This window comes from Sturnus vulgaris, chromosome 22, assembly GCF_052056855.1.
Source record: "Sturnus vulgaris isolate bStuVul1 chromosome 22, bStuVul1.hap1, whole genome shotgun sequence".
Classification (NCBI taxonomy): domain Eukaryota; kingdom Metazoa; phylum Chordata; class Aves; order Passeriformes; family Sturnidae; genus Sturnus; species Sturnus vulgaris.
In genome coordinates, this window is record NC_142264.1 from 6864114 (window position 1) to 6886416 (window position 22303).

At 45.3% G+C, this 22303-nt stretch overlaps 1 protein-coding gene across 1 annotated transcript in view; it reads left to right on the forward strand.

Annotated features, from left to right (window-relative positions):
• BRINP1 (BMP/retinoic acid inducible neural specific 1) overlaps nt 1-22303 on the forward strand; it is a 59793-nt gene that overhangs the window by 22324 nt on the left and 15166 nt on the right. Inside the window, exons 2-4 of the mRNA XM_014873291.2 lie at nt 10149-10339; nt 15475-15644; nt 16902-17007. Coding sequence (XP_014728777.1) covers nt 10149-10339; nt 15475-15644; nt 16902-17007 — 467 coding nt within the window. The remainder of the gene's footprint in view (nt 1-10148; nt 10340-15474; nt 15645-16901; nt 17008-22303) is intronic.

Genomic DNA, 22303 nt, shown 5'->3' on the forward strand with positions numbered 1-22303 from the left:
GCTCAGCTGGGTAGAGGAGGCAGGAGCAGCTTTGTATTTAAACATCATTTTCTGTTCTTTTTTTTTTTTTTTTTTTCCCTCCTCTTAAATCAGGGAATTTGAGCCTTTGCCAAGTGAGCAGCACAACTGACCAGAGGAGGGGTGATGGCTCCATTTTCTAACAACAGCTCGAGTTTTGAAACATGGTTGCATGCTGTGTTGGAGAAAATACAGTGCTTTTTTCTTTCTTTTTTTTTTTTTTTTTTGAGAAAAAGGGCGATCAAGGCTAAATTTCTGATATTACTTTCCCAGTATTGACAAACGCTGTGCTTAAGCTGCCAGCAGTGCAGCAGCCAGGTACCCTTGCCTGCAACGTGAGGAATTAAGGTTCAAGGAGACATTTCTCAGTTTTTTCATCTGAGCAAACTGTGAATCATGATAAGTACAGAGCAAAGTTTGGGGCTGTGGTGTCACAGGCTGAGGTTATCAGCTTGCTACAGCTAAAATTAGGAAAAAAGCCTGTGCTTCACACACACCTCTATCTTCAGGAAATGAAGCAAGTGCAATTTAATGAAATGATTTGTTCTAAACTGTGCTCTTGTTACAGCCTTTGGTTGGTGCCATTGTGCTCCTAGGAAGGCTGGCAGGCTGTGAATCCACATGGTGGATTTTGGGGCAGGGTAGGCACTGGTTGCTGACAGAGTTCATGGGGTAACAAGGGCTCATCAGGACCCAGTCACCCCTGGGGGATTTGTTATCTGCTCTATAAATTAAACTCTCCCTGCCTGTCTTCCATTGCAAACGTGGTTACAAAAGATTTAAATATTCTCATGTACTACTTAGCCACAAGAGGAGGGACTTCAAGGGTGTAATCCTCTAATCTATTAGAGTCCCAATAAACACATCAATGTGAAAAGGTCTAGTTTGTTGGGTGTTTTTTTTGTGCATTTATTGTTTGTTTTAGGGTTTGTTTTTTTTTGTTGGGTTATTTTTGTGTGTTGTGTTTGTTTTGTTGGGTTGGGTTGTTTGTTTTGTTTGGCTTTTTTTTTTTTGTTTGTTTTTTTTGGCGTTATTTGTAGTTTTTTTCTTGTTTCCCCAAACCAATTGCTACAGCACAAGACTGCATGGTTTGGGACTTTTTTTCTGTCTGACACACGTCCCTATAATTTGTGTCAGCATCCTGTGTCTTGGCTTCCCTTCCATCCTGTTGCTGGCTGATGTCTGCTCTCATCCCCCTGGATGTGTGCAAAGGAGTGTCAAGAAGGGAATTGAAAGAAGTGTGGAGAAGACAATCATGCCAACTATCCCAGCTTTACTCAATAATACCTAAAATTCTTTAAATGATTCAGATGTTTCTATCCATTGCTTCCAAAGTGCTGGTCTTTGAAATCTTCTTATTGACAGCTCCTTAACATTCCAGGATTGTGATTGTGAATTCTGTGTCAAACATCTAGAAACAGAAACCCAGGAGCCCCTGCTATGAAAAATAATATCTGTGTCATTGTATTGGTAACCAGAGAGCTCAAAATGCTGATTCACAGATGAGTTTCTCCAAGCTATGCCAGGTATTTTAGTGGGAGAACTGTTCCTGCTGCCTGCCCCGTGATTTTTACCCTAATTCCCAGTGAAGGACTGGGTGTGTCTGTGCTGTCCATCCCAGTGCTCAGAGCACAGCACCCTGCAGCCTGTTGGAACAGCTTCCCCAGCAGCTTCATAAACCAGGTGTGCTCTGGGTGAGCATTCAGGGAGAGAACAGCAGCAGAGCAGAACGTTTGCTGTTATTAATAATGTTTGTTAAGCTGCCGTGGTGTGAACAGCACTGGGAGCTCTTGGAGAGATGTCAGTGCTGCTTCCAGCAGCCCCATGGAAGTTGTGGTGGCCCAGGAGTGCCATCAGCCCAGTGTGCCCAGAGCTGAGGGGGTGTCAGCAGTCACGGGAGCCCCTCACCAGCTCGTCTGCAGTGGCTGATGGAGGCTGGTGTGGGGAAGGGTCTCTGCAGTGCTCGAGGTGGGGGATTTTTGCAAGGAAATCTGCACAAATAACATTATGGGGAGAGCTGGGGGAATAAAGCTGTCTGCACGGGATCTGCTGGGTGAGGTGGAAGGGCATTGCAGCAGCTGGCTCTGCTGGGAGATGGGAACACATCCATAGAGGACTGATGATGGCAGCTGTGCTGAAGAAATTCAGAAGTTACTGTGTGTTACTGAGGATGCAGAAATCCGTGACCTGGAGGTGATCCCAAGCAGGTGAAGGTAGAAATCCACTCTGCCATGTTTTCATGTGTTTGGATTGGATGTCAGTGTTAAGAATTACAGCCACATCCTGACCACGATCACATTTAATAATAAACAGATTTCATAATGATCAAATTTGATGATCAATCTTTTAACTTGTTCTGACTTATACTGAATCATTCTGCTTTGAGTCTCTAATAATAAATCTCTTTCAGCTTTTTTTTCTAAACAAATTGATCTTTTGGACACCCAACAATTCCATGTTGCTTCCTAAGAGACCCAAATGCAGTCCTATCCTAAGTGAGAGCACAAGGCTTGGAATCATGCTTGTCTGACTGGATTTTAGTTCAGTGCTGGAACAACCTGTTTACCAAGGGGCTTTCAAGGTCACATGAAATTCCTCTAACTTCGAAGTAATTTTATTTCATTTTGATTCTTACAATTTTCATGTTGTTCTGGGCTTATTTTTTACCTCCTCCCCCCTCCTAAAAAAACAAACAAACAAAAAAAAAAAACTCAGAGCTTTCAACTCTGGAACAATTTAATATCTTTAAGAAAATTATTAGAGAGATGAAAACAAAACTCTGAAGCAGGCTGAGCTGCTACCCAAAAAAGGGGATTTTGAGGTGTCAGACCCCTCAGCCAACACCAAGCACATGGCCAAAGGACAGACCAAGGGGAAAAGCAACAGGAGATTCTTCCTTTGTCCTTTGGAGCCAGGTGGAGGGGGAAGGAACCCAAAAGCATTGCTCAATTTCTGCCCCAGGACTCTGCTGGATGATTCAAACTCTGATTGTCCTCTCCTTGGTTCAGACCTATCCAGGTAAATGCCCTTATAGCAATAAAGCTGCTACAGACAGCACAGCATTTATCAATACATCAATAGTCAATTTATTTATCTCATTCACCTGCCAGCTGTCATAAGTGAGCCTGTCTGCTTGCCTGGTTGTTATGCAAAATTATGTTGGACTTTCAGCTTAAGTGATTTTTTTTTGTACTTCTCTGGAATTTAATTTTTAGGTTGTTTTTTTTCTTTATTTTTTTTTTTTTTTTTCTTTCATGGCAGAGTTTCAGCCTTTGTCTAATTTGGAACTAGTTTAAATCTACAGACTGGAGGTTTTTTAAATAGATTAGGGGGGATGAGTGCCAAACCCTCACAGGAAACTAATTCTTGCAGGTCCTTTGAAAAGCTCAGCTTTGAAGAGTGACTTCTTCATGCTGGCCTAGATAGGGAAGAGGCCAAGCTGCAGAGGAAAGTGCTAAAGGAATATTGCACTGCTCAGCCTGGGGCTGTCTGGCATTTTGAGGGCACAGGCTGGAAACGAAACATCACTGACCCCACCATAATCACAGATACCCCACACAGGCTCGTGTAAAGCCTGATCTGGCAGAACAAGATAAGCACTACAGTGCTCTTGTCATGCTCAGACCCTGTCCCTTGGCATTGTTTGCAGGATCCAGGGCTCACAGGAACCTGGAAGAGCCATCATCCTGAGGACTGCAGATAACCAGGACTTTGTGCAGCCACTGCCTGGGACAATTGGGCTGAAAAAGGAAAAGGCAAAGCAAAACAAAACCCTCAAACCAACAGCTCTGTTGTAGGAGAAGAATCTGGAAGGATTCTGGAAGATTTAGAGCTAGCACAGAACAGTTCTTACCCAGACAAGGCCTAAAATCTGTCTGGTTTGGTTCACACTCATTCTGACAGCTACTAATGTTTGTCTGCAGCATCCACAGACACGTCCAAAAATGTCTGTCTTAATGATGGTGAAGTGCTTGAAGGAAAATGGGGCCAGAGACACCAAAATCCCAGGGAACACCTCTCTGACACCAGGGAGTCCTGATGACATCACAGTCAATTGTGTGGGCAGTTTGCCAAGCAGAGGGCATGAAATAATGTTTGTGTTCTGCTGTCACTGGAGAGCGTGTTGCCTTCAGGAAGGCACATCCCCTTTGGGAGCAGCTGATGACTTTCAAGATAAATTTTATTAAAAAGTGAAGAGCCATTGGGCAGGAAGGAGCTGGTGCCTTGTCCTTGCCCAGTTCCCAGGGAGGGGTGGGGCTGCTCCAGGTGGAGTGTGCACTAGGTGGGATGCTCTGGCTGCCCTGGAAGATGAACATCCAGCACCAGGAGAGGCTGGGGCTGTTCTGCTTAGGCTTTGTTCAGTGCCTTCCTCCTCTGCTACCATTTTTCCTTTTAAAAACTATGTCTGTCCTGATCATTATTTAATACATTTAATTTCTTTTTAGTTTCAAGCACCAGCCCCCAAGGTCTGTGCTGAACTTGTTTTCTCCCTTACATGTTTTGGTAGTCTTGGCCATTTGGAGGTGGGGAATTGAATTTGCCCTGATGGTCCCTCTCCCTCAGACTTCCCTCCCTGGGTAGAGATGCTCCTGCCTTGGATCCTGCTGTCCTTTCTGATGGTGCAGAGTGCATGATGTACCTATTCCAGTCTCTTGACTTTTCCTCCCTCTTCAGTAGTTTTTTCCCTGTTTTTCTGTTTCCCTGGAGGGGTCATAGTGCTAATGAGCATTGAGACATTCCTAGTGGCCCCTTCTGCCCCTGGCATGCTTGCCTTGATGGGAGCTCATTAATGCAGGTTTGAAGGGGCAGTGTTTTCTCATCCTCAGCCGTATTCAAATAAAGAGTGTGTGTCCCCTTGCTGTTACAGGGAGGAAAGCCTCCAATATGTGCCTGTGCCTCCCTGAGGCAATACATCATCCCTCTTCCCTCTCACCTCCCTTCCCCTTCAGCACCTCCTACCCCTTCCAGCCCTTAAAGAAGCTCCTCTGTATTTTCCGTGGAGGGCAGCTGCCCTGGAAGGCATTTCCTGGCACAGCCCAAATTCCCCTGGGCTCTCAGCCCTGCTGAGATAGAGCAAGTGCCTCCCTCCACTACCCAGACCTTGGGTCAGAGTTTCTCCTTATCCCACTCTGCCTCAGGGATCCTGACCCTTCCTCCTCCTTGCTGAGAGGTTTCTCATCTTTCCAAATCCATTCCAAGCTTCCCTGCTGGCAGAAGTTCAGGTCCTTGCCTGGGATTTCCCCAGGGGGTCAGAAGACTCTATTTTAATTCCAACTGTACCAATCCTAGCTGTACCATGGGATGTTTCCTAAACCTGGTCGAGTCTTTGCAACTTCTTCACCTGGAAAGAAGTGATGCACAGGGCAATATTCCTCTTTTTAAAATGCCTCACTACCTGTAGAGGCCTCACCTCTGTGTCCCAGGTGGTGCCACTGGTGGCTCAGAGAAGTAAAGAGTGAAAGGCAGCCCAGGATGGTTTCGTGAGGAAAGCTTTCAGTACCCTTTTGCACCCATTATCCACAAATCCAAGGCCTTGGTAAATCCTCCCAAGGTTCACAGGTGCAAGGATTCAGTGGTGACAGACAAGAGTTTTGTTTACCTAACCCAGCACCCTGAATTAATTTTGGCCGATTTTCTGCTTCTGCAGAAAATGCAATTAAATCTAGAGTTGAAAGCTAATAGAAAACCTGTTCTTGGAGGTGTTTCTTCAGAGACTTCAGGAGTTTCAGGCTAGAACATTCCCTAAGGCTGGATCTATGCTGTTCCCTGCAAATATAATTTTTTTTTTATGACCTCAATAATTCTAAATGATTTCAGTAGCCATATCTATTAATGTTAAGTCTATTTTCCAAAACTGTACCATAATCTTGGCCTCAGGTGCATCTTGCAGGAAAGGGTTCTGTAGGTTGCATGGATGATTGCTGGAATTATATGTTTGCTTTCCATGTAAAATACTGGAATTCAGTGAGCCCAGTTTAAAATGTATTTTTTGAACATTAAAAAGGAGGCTTAACAAGGCCATATTATTTGCTTGACCATTGAGGTTGGAGCAGATGATCCCATGGGTGTTCCCTTCCAAACTTAACCCTCCTTTGATTCCAATCCCAATGAATCAACAGTGCATAAAGAAATAGAACAGCCAAATGCTATGTAAAACCTATAAAAAAGCTTGAAAAATGTCACTAAGTAAATTCAAATAATGCATAACTTAGAGGGAATTGCAGTGGTTCATGGATATTCTATGAGCAGAAGATAAACATCTAAGTTAGTTGCATAAATTATTCATCATAACGTATTTGCTCAGCTTTTCTCATCAGCTGGGAAAGCCACACACCCAGGCATAGGGAGAGTACAGCAGAGCTGGGCTTTCACCTCCCTGATGTGCCCTGGGAGCAGGAAGCCCTGGGGAGGGATGGCATCCATAACAACTGGGTGGGAAAAGTCTCCTTCACTGTCAGGCTTTAGAGGTGGATTCTGCTCAGGGCTCATCTACTGCATGGATGGGGCTGGGGCTGTTCTTGGCAGCAGGAAAGGCTGAAGACATGACAGTGGTTTCTCTTAAACTCCTGCTTTTGCTTCCTGCCAGTGGTGTCAAAAGGTGACGTTGGACCTGATGTGAAAATGAACTCACTTTTCCTTTGGGCACATTGTTTATCAAATTGTCATTCTCCTCTCCTGCCTTCTCCTGCCTTCATTGCCCATGGCTTCCCATTTGCCCTGTCCATCTCCACACCCTGACTAGAGACACCCCCAGGGTGTGCCTGCTGATATATCATGGAATCCTGGAGTGCTTGGAGTCAGAAGGGACCTCAAAGATGATTTTGTCCCACCCCTGCCATGAGCAGGGACACCTCCCACTATCCCAGGTTGCTCCAAGCCCCAATGCCCAACCTGGCCTTGGGCACTGCCAGGGATCCAGGGGCAGCCACAGCTTCCCTAAAGGAGAATTGGGATCAATACCTGACCAACTGCACATTTCAACTCTGTGGTCTTTGCTGCTAAATTATCTATTGCAAAGCAGCAAAACCAAACTGTCTGTACTTTCTTGTGGACATGAAACATTCCCTCAGCCCTTCCTGAAAACATGCTGGCTCTGGAGTGCTCTGGTCCCTCCTGACTTTATGGACACTGCAGGAAGCAGGAATCTGAATGTGTGCTTGAGTTTTACAGGAAGCAATAATCGTCTCTTTGGAGAGGAAGCACAGATGGCATTCTTCCTATGCTTGCTAGTAATGAACTTTCTGATGGGAACATGGGCATGTCTATTTATTACAAAACCTTGCCTGTCTTTGAGCATCCAGCTCTGCCTCTTCCAATGCAGTGCAACTGCTGAAGGGACTGTTCCTTCCTCAAAGGGGATTTCCTTGTGTATCAAGGTCTGGGATTGAAACTCTAATCTGGAATGATTAGAGAAACCTCTCTGTAGTGTCAGAGGGAAGCTGACACTTGTTTAATTTATCATTAAAATTAACTTTTACACAATTTTGAGACAGCAGAGAACACCCTCTGCTGCATAAAGGGAATACTTTGGTGATGTGTTTGTTATCTGCAGACAAATTGGGAGCCAATGATCTGTTTCAGTCACTCCTCGTGTTAAGAACCTGTTGTATGGGGGTTCTTTGCCTTTTGACTGAGGTTTTTCTAGGAAAGATGGATGTTTTTTCAGGTTGCAAGGTTTGACACTAATGACTCTTGTAACATAGCAAGAGGTGTGTTTTGTTTTGGCATTTCCACTTGGCTTGTGAAAGCAAGGAGCTACAGAGGGGGCATTAGCTCAGATGTAAGGAGATATTTTGAGGTAAATAGCTGGCACTTTGCTGTTTTGATGAATGTAACTGCTGTCAGGCAGTGTGGAGTGTTGTGAAGGGGCACAATCAAAATAAACACCTGCATAATTACATTAAGTCAAATAACCTAACACCCACAGAGTGGACTGAGTATAGAATCAACCTGGGCAGAAAAAAATCTGGTTTGTGATCCTGGCTTTGCAACTGAGTCTCCTGAATCTGCCTGTGTGTCAGGGTCTCTGCCAGCCAGGGGGGTGCTGTGCTGGGTGGACACTCTGTGATGGGAAGTGCTGTCCCAGGGTCAGGTGTTGTCATTCCTGGTTTGAACTGGGTACTATGGATTATTCCACACCGGCCACAGTGACAGATTTGACCCCAGGATCCTGTTGGGAATGCCTGAATGTTTCCAGTTAGTCTTTCCTGGGTTACAGTTTGAGCTGGGTGCCTGCAGAGAGGAGCCCTGTCGCAGTCCATACCTCAGAATTATCTAATTCTGCCATCTAATCACCCAATCCTCAAATCCAACCCCAAATCCTTGATTCTGATCAGTGGTCCCTTAACTTCTTATTCTCTTTACCGGTCACTGGGCTGGCCTTCTTCTGAAATTCATTCTCCTGGAAGAGTCTCCTTGGTCCTTATCTTCATTCCCCTTGTTTCTGCTGAATTCAGCTCGTTCCTTGTTAGCAGCATTAATGTTCTCAAAGAAGTTTACTCTTGGTCAGCTCTGCAGGTGAGGGCTTCCTCTGCTTTAGCTGCTACTGCTGAGGCACAGCAATGCTGAAAAGAATATTCCCAGAGACCACAGTTATTAAATTTCCTCTGGGATACAGTTAATTTTTTTCCATAGAGGCTGGTATGGGGCTGTGGTTTGGATTTTGCTGGAAACAGTGCTGATCACACAGGTGTGTTGCTGAGCAGGGTTTACACAGGTCAGGGCTTTTCTGCCTCTCATCTCACCCCACCACTGACGAGGTTGGGATGCACAAGGAGCTGCAGGGGGACAAACCCTGGAGAGCTGACCCCAGCTGACCCCAGGGCAGTCCCACACCACAGGACATCACGCTCAGCTTGTGCACTGAGGAAGGAGGAGGAAAGGGGATGTGCAGTGTGAGGAAGTTTATCTTCCCCAGTCACTCTGATGGAGTCCTGGAGATGGCTGAACTCCAGACTCTGATGGGAAATGGGGAATGAATTCCCTGTTTTGCTTTGCTTGCCCGTGCAGCTTTTGCTTTATCTGCTGAACTGTTCATCTTAACTCACGAGTTCTCTCACTTTCACCCCTCTGACTCTCTCCTTCTCTAGGAGGAGTGAGTGACTGTGTGGGGCTGAGTTGCCAACTGGGACCAAACCACAACACCTATAATCTAAATAAAATATTTGTCTTAAACCCAAGTTACAGGAAGAGGTGAATGAAAAGTGACAGAGAAGCCTGTGAGCTGATGGTCTGGGAGATTGCTTAAGATAGAGCAGGTGCATTGTAGGAGAATGGGTATAAATAACATCCTTTCCTTTAAGGAAGGCTTTGCTCAATATTTTTTGAAAGACATTAATAGGTTTCTCATTTTTCAGGTGCTCAGCTGGTGATGTTTCAGAGGCCTGATTTTTAGATTGCAGGTGTGCAAGCTTTTCTCTAGGCATTTCCTTCTGTGTCATTTCAAAATGGATTCCTGCAATAAAGAACTACTTTTGCAAACATTAACTTTATTTTTTCCCCAGTCACTCTCAGTTTAAAAGCATGGATTTGAGAATCACTTTGGTTTTTGTTTTGTTTTCTTCTCTTTGTCCTTTTACATGGTTTATCTCAAAAAATTGTTTTCCAAAATGGTCTTTTGCCATACTCATGGTGCTGAAAGATGAAGATGTTTTGAGAAAATGTATTTTCTTCAGCTTTGCTTTGCAAAAGTGTGCTAGGAAGGCTTGTGGACAGCAGGGATATAACAATGACCAGTTTGGGCTGGATCTGTGGTCCAGACCATTTGCTGACAGAGACCAGAACTTGCTGCTTTATGGAGAAGTGCAGGACCCCAAAGCGTGGGAGGGTGAAAGGACCAGCCTGCATTTGTTGTAGGGAAGTCCAGCTCTGACAGACACCTCTGGTGACTCCAAGGGCCCCTCCTCACCAGCCTGATCCTTGCAGTGTGTGCTTATTGTGCAGTAATGTCTCGCTTTTCCTCTTCTCCTCCCCTTCCTTCTGTCCAGCCTTGTGGCCCCATGTGTGCATCCATGTGGGGGTGTCCAACAGGACTGGCCCCTTCTCCACCCTCCTCCCCTGCCCGTGGTGACTCTCCCTGCCCCTCCAGACTGGGAGGCTCACCCCTGTTGTGTTCCTGTGTTGTGGCACAGGGAGTTTGCCCGTTGGAAGGTGAGGAACACAGCCATCGAGAGGAGGGACCTGCTGCACAACCCGCTGCCCCTGATGCCTGAGTTCCAGAGGAGCATCCGCCTGCTGGGCAGGAGACCCACCACGCAGCAGTTCATCGACACCATCATCAAAAAGTACGGCACCCACCTGCTCATCTCTGCCACCCTGGGAGGTAGGTGGCACCTGGGCTGGTTTCTGTGAGGGGGGATGTGGGGGAAGGTGGAGGCTGGAAATGTGTCCAGTTTGGTGTGCAGAGAACTCCAGGGCACTGGTGAGGGGAGCAGGGAATCTGTCATGGGGGAAAACTCGGGAAGCTGGGGCTGTTCAGTCTCGAGGAGACATGACTGAGAGGAGACCTCATTAATGAGTATAATTATCTAAGGAGGGGTGCCTAGAGCATGGACCAGGCTCATCTTGGTGGTGCCAGCCACAGGGAAAGAGGAACAGGCAGAAACTGATGCCCAGGAAGTTCCACCTGAACGTGAGGAAGAATTTCTTGGGAGCATTGGAACAGATTGCCCAGGGGAGGTGACAGAAGATATTCCAGAGCCAGTGGATGCACTCCTGTGCCATGTGCTCTGGGTGTCCCTGCTAGAGCAGGGACTCCACTGTGGTCCTTTCCCATCTGAGCCACCCTGTGACTCTGAAAGCAGTGGGGGCACAGGCCAGGCTGCAGCTCCCCCTCCCAAAGCCCATCTGTGTCCCCAGAGCACGAAGAGCCTTTGCAGTGAGCTCAGGGTGTGAGGTGGGAGCTGTGCCCCTGTGCTGCTCTGAGCACTGTGTGTGTGTCAGGACAAACACATCCCTCAGCTGGGGACTGTCCTGCCAGCCCTGCACCACTGCCCCCAGCTTCACAACAGAACGTGCTCATCCCTCTTTTTTTACAGGGGGAAAACAACTGCAGGGGGAAAAACATCCTTCCTTGCTGGAACTGGAGGAATTTTAAAGAGCTCCAGGAAAAGGGAGTTCAAGGAGTTAGGCAGGGAGTGTGAGCAGAGGGGAAGAGATGGCCGGAAGGCTGAATGCATTAACATGGAGCAGACTTTTGGAAAAAACAGCAGTTCAGTAAAATTCAAAATGGGTATGCAAGGGCTGCAGAGAGGTCTGGTGTGCACAGAATGTGTCAGGGATGACATCAGAGAGAGCCCTGTAGGGCCATGAACTCCTGGGCAGGCACTGCTGGTGGTGCTGCAGGAACATTTTGAGTGGTTACTGTTGAACACTGGGGTGAAAATCAGCAGCTCCTGTTGTTATTTACTCCTGGTTCTTTTGTCCCCTCTTTCTCCCGTTATTTTCATGGTTCTTTTCCTCCTTTGGGGTGTACCTTTCTTTCATTTAAATGCTTTTCTTCCAAGAACGATTATCTGTGAGAAGGATTCTGCAGTGGAAAAGGCTCAATTTTACTTCACAATTTGTTGTTGTTGCTCCTTCTAACGTACCTCACCTCCAGCTTTGCCACATTGCCATGCTTGTAGAGAACTTTGAGGAATTTCTGGCCATCTGTCTGTTCCCAGAGCATTCTGCAGACACTGGGATGAGATTAGATGTGTGCATATGATTCATGCACAAATTAGTGGTAGGTAAATTGGCACACTTCCCCTGAAGTCAAATGGCCTCTGGTGTGGTAAAGTCCTTCAAAGATCTTTGGGCTGCTCTTCCGGTCCAGGCACCCAAACGAGTCCATTCCATCAGCCAGAAATGTGAGAGAAAGGAGGTTTCCAAGCATTGAAGAGCACAAATGACTGCTTACTTCAAGCCTTAATGAAGTCTGGGTAAAAATAAACTGCTTTTTATTGAGGAATTCACTTTTCAGGACCATGTTTTACAGAGCCCAAGACAGTCAAGTAAAATGAGATTTTTTTTTTTTTTTCGGGTTTACTTTTTTTCATTGACATTCTTCTTATTCTTACCACTCACATCCATGGAAATTCAAAATAAGCGAGACCTTTGATGGTAAAATATATTTTTAATTTTGCCTGGGTGAGGTTGTAAATTATTCACAGGGCCTTGTTTCTTCTCCTGATTTTACAACACAACAACTTTAAATATGCAGAGACTTGTAATGAGAACTGGTGTTGGAGGGGAGGGCTGAACACCCCACCAGCCCCGAGCATGGTGAGCGATGGCAGGGAGAAAAAGAGGATTTATCTTGGCAATGGCAGTCCCAGGGAAAACATAGATGGAGCTGGGCATGCATTATGCACGGAGGACACGCTCTAATCGCAGTCTGTGGGCTAAACAAGAGCTCTGGGATATAAAAGCAGACGTGTCCTGGCACTCTGGCTCTCCCAGGACCTGGTGTCTCCTCAGCACAGCTACAAGCAGTTCTGCCCTGGGTTATGGCTGCTGGCAGCTCAGCCTGGTGTCTGAGGAGGTGGCAGACGAGTGACAAGCACAGGGAAATTGTCTGGCTTTGAAACGCCAGCTGCTGCACCAGCCCCAGGAGGGTGGGACATGGAGCAGCACCTGAACACAGCGATTTTCACACCTGGCCACAGGAGCAACAGCTCTGGTGCCTTTCAACCTTCAGAGCAGCCAGGTCCCCCCGAGAGCCCAGTGAAAAGCCAGCTCTGCTCCAGTCTGCTTCTGACAGAGGCGTTGGTGAAGGGTCACTTAGAGGGCATTCCTGCTCTGGGATGGAGCACACGGAGCTGAGAGCCAATTTTCAGGAAAATGCCTCAAGGAAAAACAACTTTGAACATATCATTCACTTAATAAAGGAGAAATTAAGACTTAATAATGCAGAAAAATTCTGTTAACCTCTCTTGATGCAAGAGCTGCTTTCCCATGTGACCCCTCCACGTGGGGATGCTGTGCTTTTCCAGCTCTGCACAGAGCTACACAAAACAGGTTTCCAGCAGCAGTGTCCCTGCTCAGCACCCCTCAACCCTAGGGACAGCACTGGTCCTTCAGGAAAAAGCATCATCCCTCATGGAAATCTCTGTTTCCTTCCTGTGGAGAAAAAAAAACAACAGCTTTTGTATGGAAATTACTGATCCCCACTGCCCCAGAGCACAGATTTCTCCTCTCTGCTGTGTTTCCTAGTGCCTGGTTTGTGTTGTGCAGGGACTAAATCCAAGAGGAGATCTGCAGTGATCTGACACCAGTGCTGCTGCCTGAAGAGATTCCACCCAGGCTTCCTGCCTGCCCTCAGCCCAATTCCAGCCTCAGCATTCCTCTAGTGAAAATGAACTAGGCTGGAATGAAAACGTCCTGATTTTTGTGCTGTGGCTATTAATATGAGGCATTATATTTTTCCAGGAAAAGTTGTTTTTTGTTTTTTTTTTGTTTTTTTTTTGCCAGTTATTAATGCAATTGATGAAGAGTTGACGGCTGTGAATCACAGCTAAATGGAAAATTATCCCAGATCTTCCCTGTCCTGCCACAGCCTCACAAAATGGTGTTGGAACATCATTTCTCATTTCTCTCTGCTGCATCTCCTTGCAGTTAGATTCTTCTGTTACATGAGAGATCCAGAACTTTTGGCTCAAAATCCACTTTCCCACTGATCCAGCCTCTTCAGTGGCGAATGAGCTAACTCGTGAAAACTGACAAAGTTCCTTCAAATCCCCCTGAAAAACACAAAGAGATGAGACTTGAAAATGCATTGAGAGTGGTCAGTGCAGTGACCACTGCTCCTCACACTCATCACAGACATTTTATTACCTGTGCCTTGCTGGCTGCTTGTTGACATTGTCACTACTGCAGCTTTGATCGTGGTGGAAGGCTAGACTGTTATTTTAAATAAAATGTTAAAGACAAAGTTTTATATGCCTAACTTCTCCACTTAGGACCTGCAAAGCTAATTAAAAAATTTCAACTGATCAATTTTTTTGATGAAAAGTTCCTTCTTTCCACAAAAAAAAAAAAAAAAAGTCCATTTTTCAACTCAAAGCCAAAGGCTGAATACTCAACACAGCTATTGCTTGAAAAACTGAAATCTAATAAAAATATTTTGATTTTCAGCCAGAATATTTTTGGTTTGTTTTCAGGCGTTTGGCTTTCAGATAAAAGCTGGAAAATTTCCAGGGAAAGTGAGGGGGAGGGTTTACTGGGATTTTGGGTTATTTTTTTAATATATGCAATAAAAGAAATAATTTGGGTGAATCAAATTATTTTAGCTAATAAGAATTTTAAAGAAAAGTACGACCTTGTTCTCTTGAAACAAATTATACAAAGATGATGAAGAGTAAAATATATTTTGGCCTTGAAAGCAGTGGTACATATTTTTTGGACCATGCTATCACTGCCAGAGGCAGTGTATTCATCACTGGTTCATCTATCAAATCAGAACAAGCACCATTCTTCTCATTATGAGAGTTATGTAGAAATGTCACATTCCTCCTCTACTTGTGTCTTCTCCTCTTTTATTAAAATCCAAGTTTCATGTGTTAAGGATGCAGGATGGCATTCCACCTTTTTAGACCTCTGACAGTGTCAGCCTTATGTTAGGAATGAACTGGATTTTAATGTGCCTCACCCAGCACAAATTGAACTATTAGGTAAATATTCCTTCTCAGCTTCATGTCATTTTCAGACATGTTTTGTTACATTCAGGTCTCTGCTGACGTTTATCAGTCCTTAACTGCTTCACTCCCAGATTCTCTGTGGTTACCATTTCAAAATCACCTGCTTTTGTCCCTTATCTTCTATGGTATTTTCACTCTTTACTTATATTCCCTGAATGAGACTGTGGGACAGGAAAGAAGGCAGCAAGGTGGTTAGTTCAAATTAACTTTCTTGTTTGCTCTTTCCTCTGATTAATTCTCTTTACTCATCCCCTTTCCCCTTCCCTTTTGCAAGGCCATTGGAAGCTGAAGAGACACAGCAAACATTTGTTTGTCCACTGTACCTGCCCACACACTGTTCTATCTGCAATCATCATCTATTCCTTCTGGAAGTCAGGTCAGACAGAGGTTTGCATAAAGTGGGATCTTCTCCTGCCAGGTGTGCATCATTCTAGAGGCACTGCCTACAGAGAGAATGTTCCTCGAGTGGGACAGAGGGGCTAAATCCTCTCCAGCAGCTGTGGCAAAGTTCTGATGCCTGAAAATGTCCAGAATGTTGTCTACCCAATTCAGCAGAGCTGCTTTACTTGTCTGGTGGACTTGGCCTTGCTGTCTGAATGCAGGGGGAGGTTTCTGTGTATCCCCCTGGGATTCTGGTGCTGTGAGGAAGGGTGGATTCCTCCAAGGGTTCTTTAGGCATCGGACTTTTCTTTCTTTAGGTGCAGCAGATGACACCGTTTGTTCCTGTGTACCATGGCCCTGCCTGGCAGCCTGAAATCTGCTTTTCTTTCTGCTGCAGGAGAGGAGGCCTTGACCATGTACATGGACAAAAGCCGCCTGGACAGAAAGTCAGGAAACGCCACCCAGAGCGTGGAAGCTTTGCACCAGCTCGCCTCCTCCTACTTTGTAGATCGTGATGGCACCATGAGGAGACTCCACGAGATCCAGATCTCTACAGGAGCAATCAAGGTACCACATACTGCCTCAGGAAGAGCAAAAAAAGATTGTTTGCATTGCATGGATTCCCTAGGGATTTGGGGCAGGACTTTGCCAGCCTGATGTCTTCTTTGATCACAAGTTGTTCTGTTCCCAGGGTTAGCTATTCTCTTATTCAATTGAAGAATTGATTTCCCCAGGGCCACTAATGTCTGGAAAGTGGTGGGCATTCAGTGTGGTGGTTGTGTAGGATTGGAGACTTTCACTAAGTGTGACAGTGACTTCTGGAAGGGGGAGAGGGAGCAGAGGATCCAGACCAGTGATGGAGGTTGGAAGGGAAAGGCAGGTCTGTGAAATGAACAACCCTGTGCCACCTAGGAGGATTTGTCTCCTGGAGGTGTAAGGCAAAACATCTCTCAGCTGAATTTAATACAAGAAATGGTGAAAAACTCAGTGTGGCATTACTGAGGCATCTCGAATGAGAGACAGCTTGGGGGTTGCAGCAGGAAGGAAGGGAAGCTGCTCAGAGAATACAAAATAGGGGAAATGGCTCTGCAAAGGCTGCCTTCTCTGAAAGCAATCATCCTACACTGGGCAGGGATTTTATTGTTGCTGAGTTCACTCCAGGGAAGGTGATGTGGATGGAGTCGTCATTGTTAGCCATTTCTGAAAGGTTTCAGCACTCGTTATTGTTCTGTGCTGTCTCATGGCTGAGGCTGTTCCCTTCTGGATAGGAAATTGTATAGAGATATAGAAACAGTGACAGCAGATGATCACCCGTGGTGAATTCCGGAAGGGCAGCTCTCCTCCATGGCTGGAAACAACAGCAGCAGTGCAGGTCACCTGTGCCTCCCTCCATCCTCAGCACAGGGCTGGTGTTCACATCTGCTGTGGGAGCACCAGGCACTGCTGTGGGCTGGCAATCCATCTCTGCTTCTGCTTTCCAATAAGAGAAGCTGGGGAATAATTCCTCTACAGGCTTCTAATGCTCTCCAATGGAGATCCTCTTGTGAGAAACATCAATCTGCAGGATCCCATTGCCAAGCCCAGAATAACCTGAGGTACCCTAAGAAAGCAGCCACAATTCACTCTGATTTTTCAGCTTGCGACTGCACCAAACATTAGCAGTGTCTGGGCAGGGTGGGACATTTTTTTCCCAACTAGGGAAGATGTACTTTGGGTTATCTCAGCTGGTGACAAGGAGTCCTTGAATTAAAAGATTTAAAAAGCCTGAGGAGGGTGTGTGCTGCAGTCATAGGGAAGATTCTCTCTTTTCTGCATCCTCTGTAGGTAACAGAAACTCGGACTGGCCCCCTGGGCTGTAACAGCTACGACAATCTGGACTCTGTGAGTTCTGTCCTTCTGCAAAGCACTGAGAGCAAACTCCACCTGCAAGGTAGGGCCCAGGAACCAGGGAGGGGGGTAGAAATGGGAGAGGGGTGCCCTTTTTTCTGAGCCTTTCCCCCTCTTCTCTTTGCTGTGATTCTGCTGTGTCTGGAAGTTCCCTGAAGCTTCTGGTGGCTTCACATGAGGCTCAGCTGAGCAGAGCCAGGCTGACCCCACTGAAGTGTCTGAGTCCTCTCTGTCATTGAATTTTGATGGACTTCTGTGTATGATACACACACCAACATTAAAAAAAAATGTGACCTTTTCCATCAGTACTGAAGGAGAATTCTGCCCACGTCTCTCCATCTCTCCCGAACTGCTGATTTGTGTAAGAGGTTTGCAGATCAGCTTTCAGGACTCTCTAATGACCATAATCTTTGGGAAAAGTCACAGAGGTTTTATTTGGATGCTAGAAGCCATGGCTTCAGTCCCAGATGGGGAGCTAGTCCAGAAGTCAACAGATAGAGGTCATGGCTGAATTAATAAATAAATACATGCTGGTTAGCAAGAAGTCAACTTCAGTGGAAGGAGGAAATTCAGTGGGCATGTAATTTATGAAGGTTATTCCCAAGTTTTTGACAAAATAAGGAAATGTGGGATTTAATTGCTCATTTGCCCAGATGGTTTAATTCTTGAATCCTTGTACTTGCACAAATTTTAATTTTTCAGATGAACGGGCTACATTACATCTTCTGCTTTGAGTATAATTTGGCAAGTGCTGTTTTAATCTTTGCTTTCACAGAAACTGGGTTTCATTTACCAAGTAATGTTGTGGATATAATATTATTGTTGTTATTATTTGCCTTTAAAAATAATAGGCAGGTTGTTTTCACTATGCCGGTGATTATCCAAATCACTGAGTTCTGGTTCTTACCTAATTAACAATAAGCAGTTTGAGGGGTTTTTTTATACTTTGATGATAGCTGCTGGTAATGAAAACCCAAGGATGACACATGAGATAAGTGAGGAAGCAGCTAAATCAGCAGGCAGCTCGGGTTATAGGCAGACAAGTGGGTAAATCAATAGACCTGTATTGGTTATCTGATCCTACATGAGAGGAGATAAACCAAGGGAGGGGGAAGGAGGTGGAGGAAGAGGGAAAAATTAGGAAAGAGAGGGGATGAAGCTGTGATCTCTGATGGGAGCAGACAGAGGACCACAGGTGGGTTCCATGGAGCTCCATGGCTGAGCCCAGTGCAGGAGAGGCTGGAGCCAAGACAAAGGAGACAGAGAGGGAAGGGAGGAAGGCAGGAGCTCTTCCTAATAGAACAAAGTGACCTTTAAAGCTCCACCTGAGTTTTCTACCTAATCTGGAGTGTGGTTCTTGGGATAATTACCCAGGATCCTTCCTCTGCTCTGAGAGGCCTCATTAGGAATTAGTCACAGGGCTGCAGCAGGTAATGGATTGTGACCAAGTCTCCTCTGATCTGATTAGCAGCCGAGCATGAGCTGCTGACAGAAATCCATGTTCCTGCCTTTGTGTCACTCCAGCTCTGAGCCTGGCTCAATAAAAGAGCAGCTTCTTCGTGACAGGGAGAATTTCTGTGTCTGAACTTGCTGCTGCCCAGCCCTGGGAGTTGGGGTTTCAAAGCTGAGCCTTTCAGGAGAGACAATGGGTGGAATGTGGCACTGATTGCCCTGGCCTGGTTGACAAGGTGGTGATCAGTCAGAGGTTGGACTCGATGATCTCGATGGTCTTTTCCAACCTAAATGATTCCATGAGCCCAGCTAGGGTTTGGGCAGTTTGATTTTGGGGGGGATGGTGCAGGGGGGTCTGGTGCTGCACTTGTGGTTACTGGGACAAAAAAGAATCACTAATTTATAAACCAGTATCCTTGTGGGATGCACAAGGATATATATATAGATAGATACACAATATTTATCACAGAAAGCACAGAAGGTCTCCCTTTTTCCCAGCACTCCCTGGAGCAGGATCCCTGTGGTGATGCAGGGCAGGGTGCCAGCAGCTCCACAACAGCCAGTTGGGAAAGGGGAATTTGTGTTCCCTGCACAAGTGTCCTGGGCAGGAATTTGGAAAATTTAACTGAAAAAAGCAACACTTGGAAAAAATTCAGGAAATCCAAATTTCAGAGGCATGTCCTGCTGTACCAATATGTTATTGACAGTATATATCAATATTGGAGCATAGCACTGTTTCAGTGAGGTACAATCCTTCTGTGCTGTTCTAAACTGTGCAACAATAAACAGGAAATTTTGCATATTGGGTCATTTGCTGCATCAAATATGGTCATATATTATAATACTGTACATAATGCATGTTATATACAATACTTATATAGTATTAAATATCTCATATTTCAGTATTTAATATTATAATGTTATATATGTGTAAATACCCTTATATATTGCATGTACATAGCTACATAGAGATATATATTATATACCTACACAGTATATATGATAATATAACATTAGAATTTACATTAAAATTACTATTAAAGCTTTTTCCAAGATGGGCAGAACACTAATGGCAACACAAAACATTTCAGCTTTTCAGTGTAGTGAAATGAGGGAGTATGAAAAAATACATTTAGAAAGTCAAAAGTGCTTTTGGAGTCAACATGCTCTCACAAAATGCTTCAATGGAACTGCATTTTCAACAGAGAACTCTTCTGTGGAAAATGTTCCAAATAGCTCTAATTTAGAGCTGGGGAAATTTACCTCTTTTAATGCAGGAAGCCTTTTATATGCAGTCTAAAGCCAAACATCTCTCTCTAATAGTTTTTCTAGGTGAATTAAGGACATGTTCCCTTGTCAGATACTTCATATTCTGCCTGTAGTTATCTAAGATAAACCTATATCAAATTTGTGCTGCTCTTCATTTTTAAAGAGGAACTTCAGGCTTTACAAGGTGGTAGAATTTCTCCTCTGATCAATAAGTTACCTTCAAAACTAAGATATTCAAGTCAAGAGCAAAATTACTTTGTGCATCTGTTATCAGCTCCTGAGGCTGCTGTCGGGGATGAGCCCATTCCTTGTGCCCCCTGGCTTGGATTGAGGGATTCTCCCCATGGAAATTGTCCAAAATCCCAGTTTTTAAGATCAGCTTGACTCTCTCCTTGGCTGCTGACATGAGGTTGTTTCATTAGCAGACAACAGTGAAAGATTGAATATATATATATGGGTTTGTTTTTTTTTTTAATATTTGCAATATCCAAGTAAATTTCTTCGAGAACAACACAGAACTTGGGATATTTTTTTAGGGTTGTGGCTGGCAGCAGGGCTTTCCCAAGCTGCTCAGTGGAGCTGTTATATTCCTTGGGATTGCAGCTTTCCTGCTTTACAGGTAACGACAGAAGCACCCAGAGCAGTGGTCTCAAAAGATTTATGCCACCTGTTCTTCACTGACCACCAAACCCCCTGAATTCCAGCAATGTTTTATTCCCTGGGCATGGGATAGAACTACACATGAAAGAGAGGATGCCAGGACTGGGTGAGGTGCTGCTGCTGGCACAGGGCTTGTAAAATCTCTTGCTGAGATCTGATCACAGAGATGCTCAAGACTAAAGCAAAACAAATTGTTATGAATCTGCCCTTGTGTGGGGATGACGAGGAATCTGTGAATATTTATGTGTATATATATAAAAGTACTTCTGTGGAAACAGGCACAGCTGTATTTCAGTAACACTGATTTCTTCCATAAGGAAATTCCTGGCTGGAAGATGTGAGTCACTTGTAATCCCAGCAGCCTGTTTGAAAGTCAGGGAGCTGTGTTTGGAGTGTGCACACTGGTGCTCTGATGAGTGGCTGGATTTGGGTTTCACTTGTCACAAACACAGCTCTGAGTGTGTGCTTCTTGTAAATGCTCCAGGCAACTGATGGGTTCCAGCAAAACTGCTTTCCTGATGAAGTTAAGTATTTCTAGAAGTGCTTTGTTGAGTTGGTGCTAAGTGTACAGAGGTCTGATTGCCCCTTAAACATGATATTATTTCTTACAAGAGGACGTTTTCCTGGAAATTTTTTTCTTTTCAGAAATCATGAGTTTTATGGGCAAAACGCAAGTGTCCATGTGAAGCACTGCAATGTTAAAACATGTTGTGTTTTGGAGATTACAGGATATTCATGTTTCTGCATCTGCTGGAATGCACAGTGGATGTTCCTTGCAATGGGAGGTGCTTTTGCTGAAACTTCAGTTGCTTTTTTTCACCCCTATTCCCTCCTGGAAAAAATAAAATAAAAATCTCCAAAGCCAGGATCATTTGTAGCTGGGACCAAACAGCTTGTTGTGCTTTATCCAAGTTAAAATTCAAAGAGAAACTATGGAGAACTTAAGAGCCTGAGGTAATTTGATCATATTCAAAGAGCCAGAGCAGGTTGCTCCTCCATGAAGCAGAGTGGAAAATGCATTCATGGGACCTAGACCATGAATGAAGAGTCAATGCACATCATCACTTGAGAGCTCAGTGAGTACAGCTGCCTTCAGGCTCTCCAGTCCCCTTTGTGCATCAGTTCTCCAATAGCACTGATCCATCCTGAAGGAGAGTTTGGGATCCTGGCAGGTGGGACCATCACTAATATCAGTGTGAGGATTTGACAAGGGTCCATCCCTCTGTAGTTGTTGTTTCAGATAAAACAGAATCCCAGAATAGGATTGGAAGGGACCTTAAAGCTCATCCCATTCTATCCTCTGCCATGGGCAGGGACACCTCCCACTGTCCCAGGCTGCTCCAAGCCCCATCCAGCCTGGCCTTGGGCACTGCCAGGGATCCAGGGGCAGCCACAGCTGCTCTGGGCACCCTGTGTCAGTGTCTCACCACCCTCACAAGGAAGAATTTCTTCCCAATGTCAAATCTAAATTTACTCTCCTTCACTTTAAAGTCATTCTCCCTTGCCCTGTCATTACAATCCCTGGACGAGACAGAGCTTCAGAACTTCCTGAAGACAGCAGGAAGAAATATTTTTGAGATTCTGTTGAGAATCTGAAACAAAAATCTGTTGAGCTTCTTGTTGAGACACATCTCAGAAAAGACCAAAGGGACCTCAACATGCTGATCCTCTGCAGGCCACTTTCGAGGTGTTTGCAGGGATGTTGCACTGGTCAGCTCTTTGTGTTTTCCTTCCAGTCCCCAGTAGCAATGCAGAAAAGGCAGCAGGATCTGTACAGAAACAGGCTCTGAATGCCAGGCTGGAAATCCTTCTGTGTGCAAGTGTCACAAACACATTCCCAGCTGGAGGGTGCTCCAAGCTCATCCTGCCTGGAGGTCAGGCAGAGGGGCAGCTCAGAGCAGGGGGAGAGGGAACCAGGCTCCCTGTGCCTTCCACAGCCTCCTGAGCCCCCAGACCTG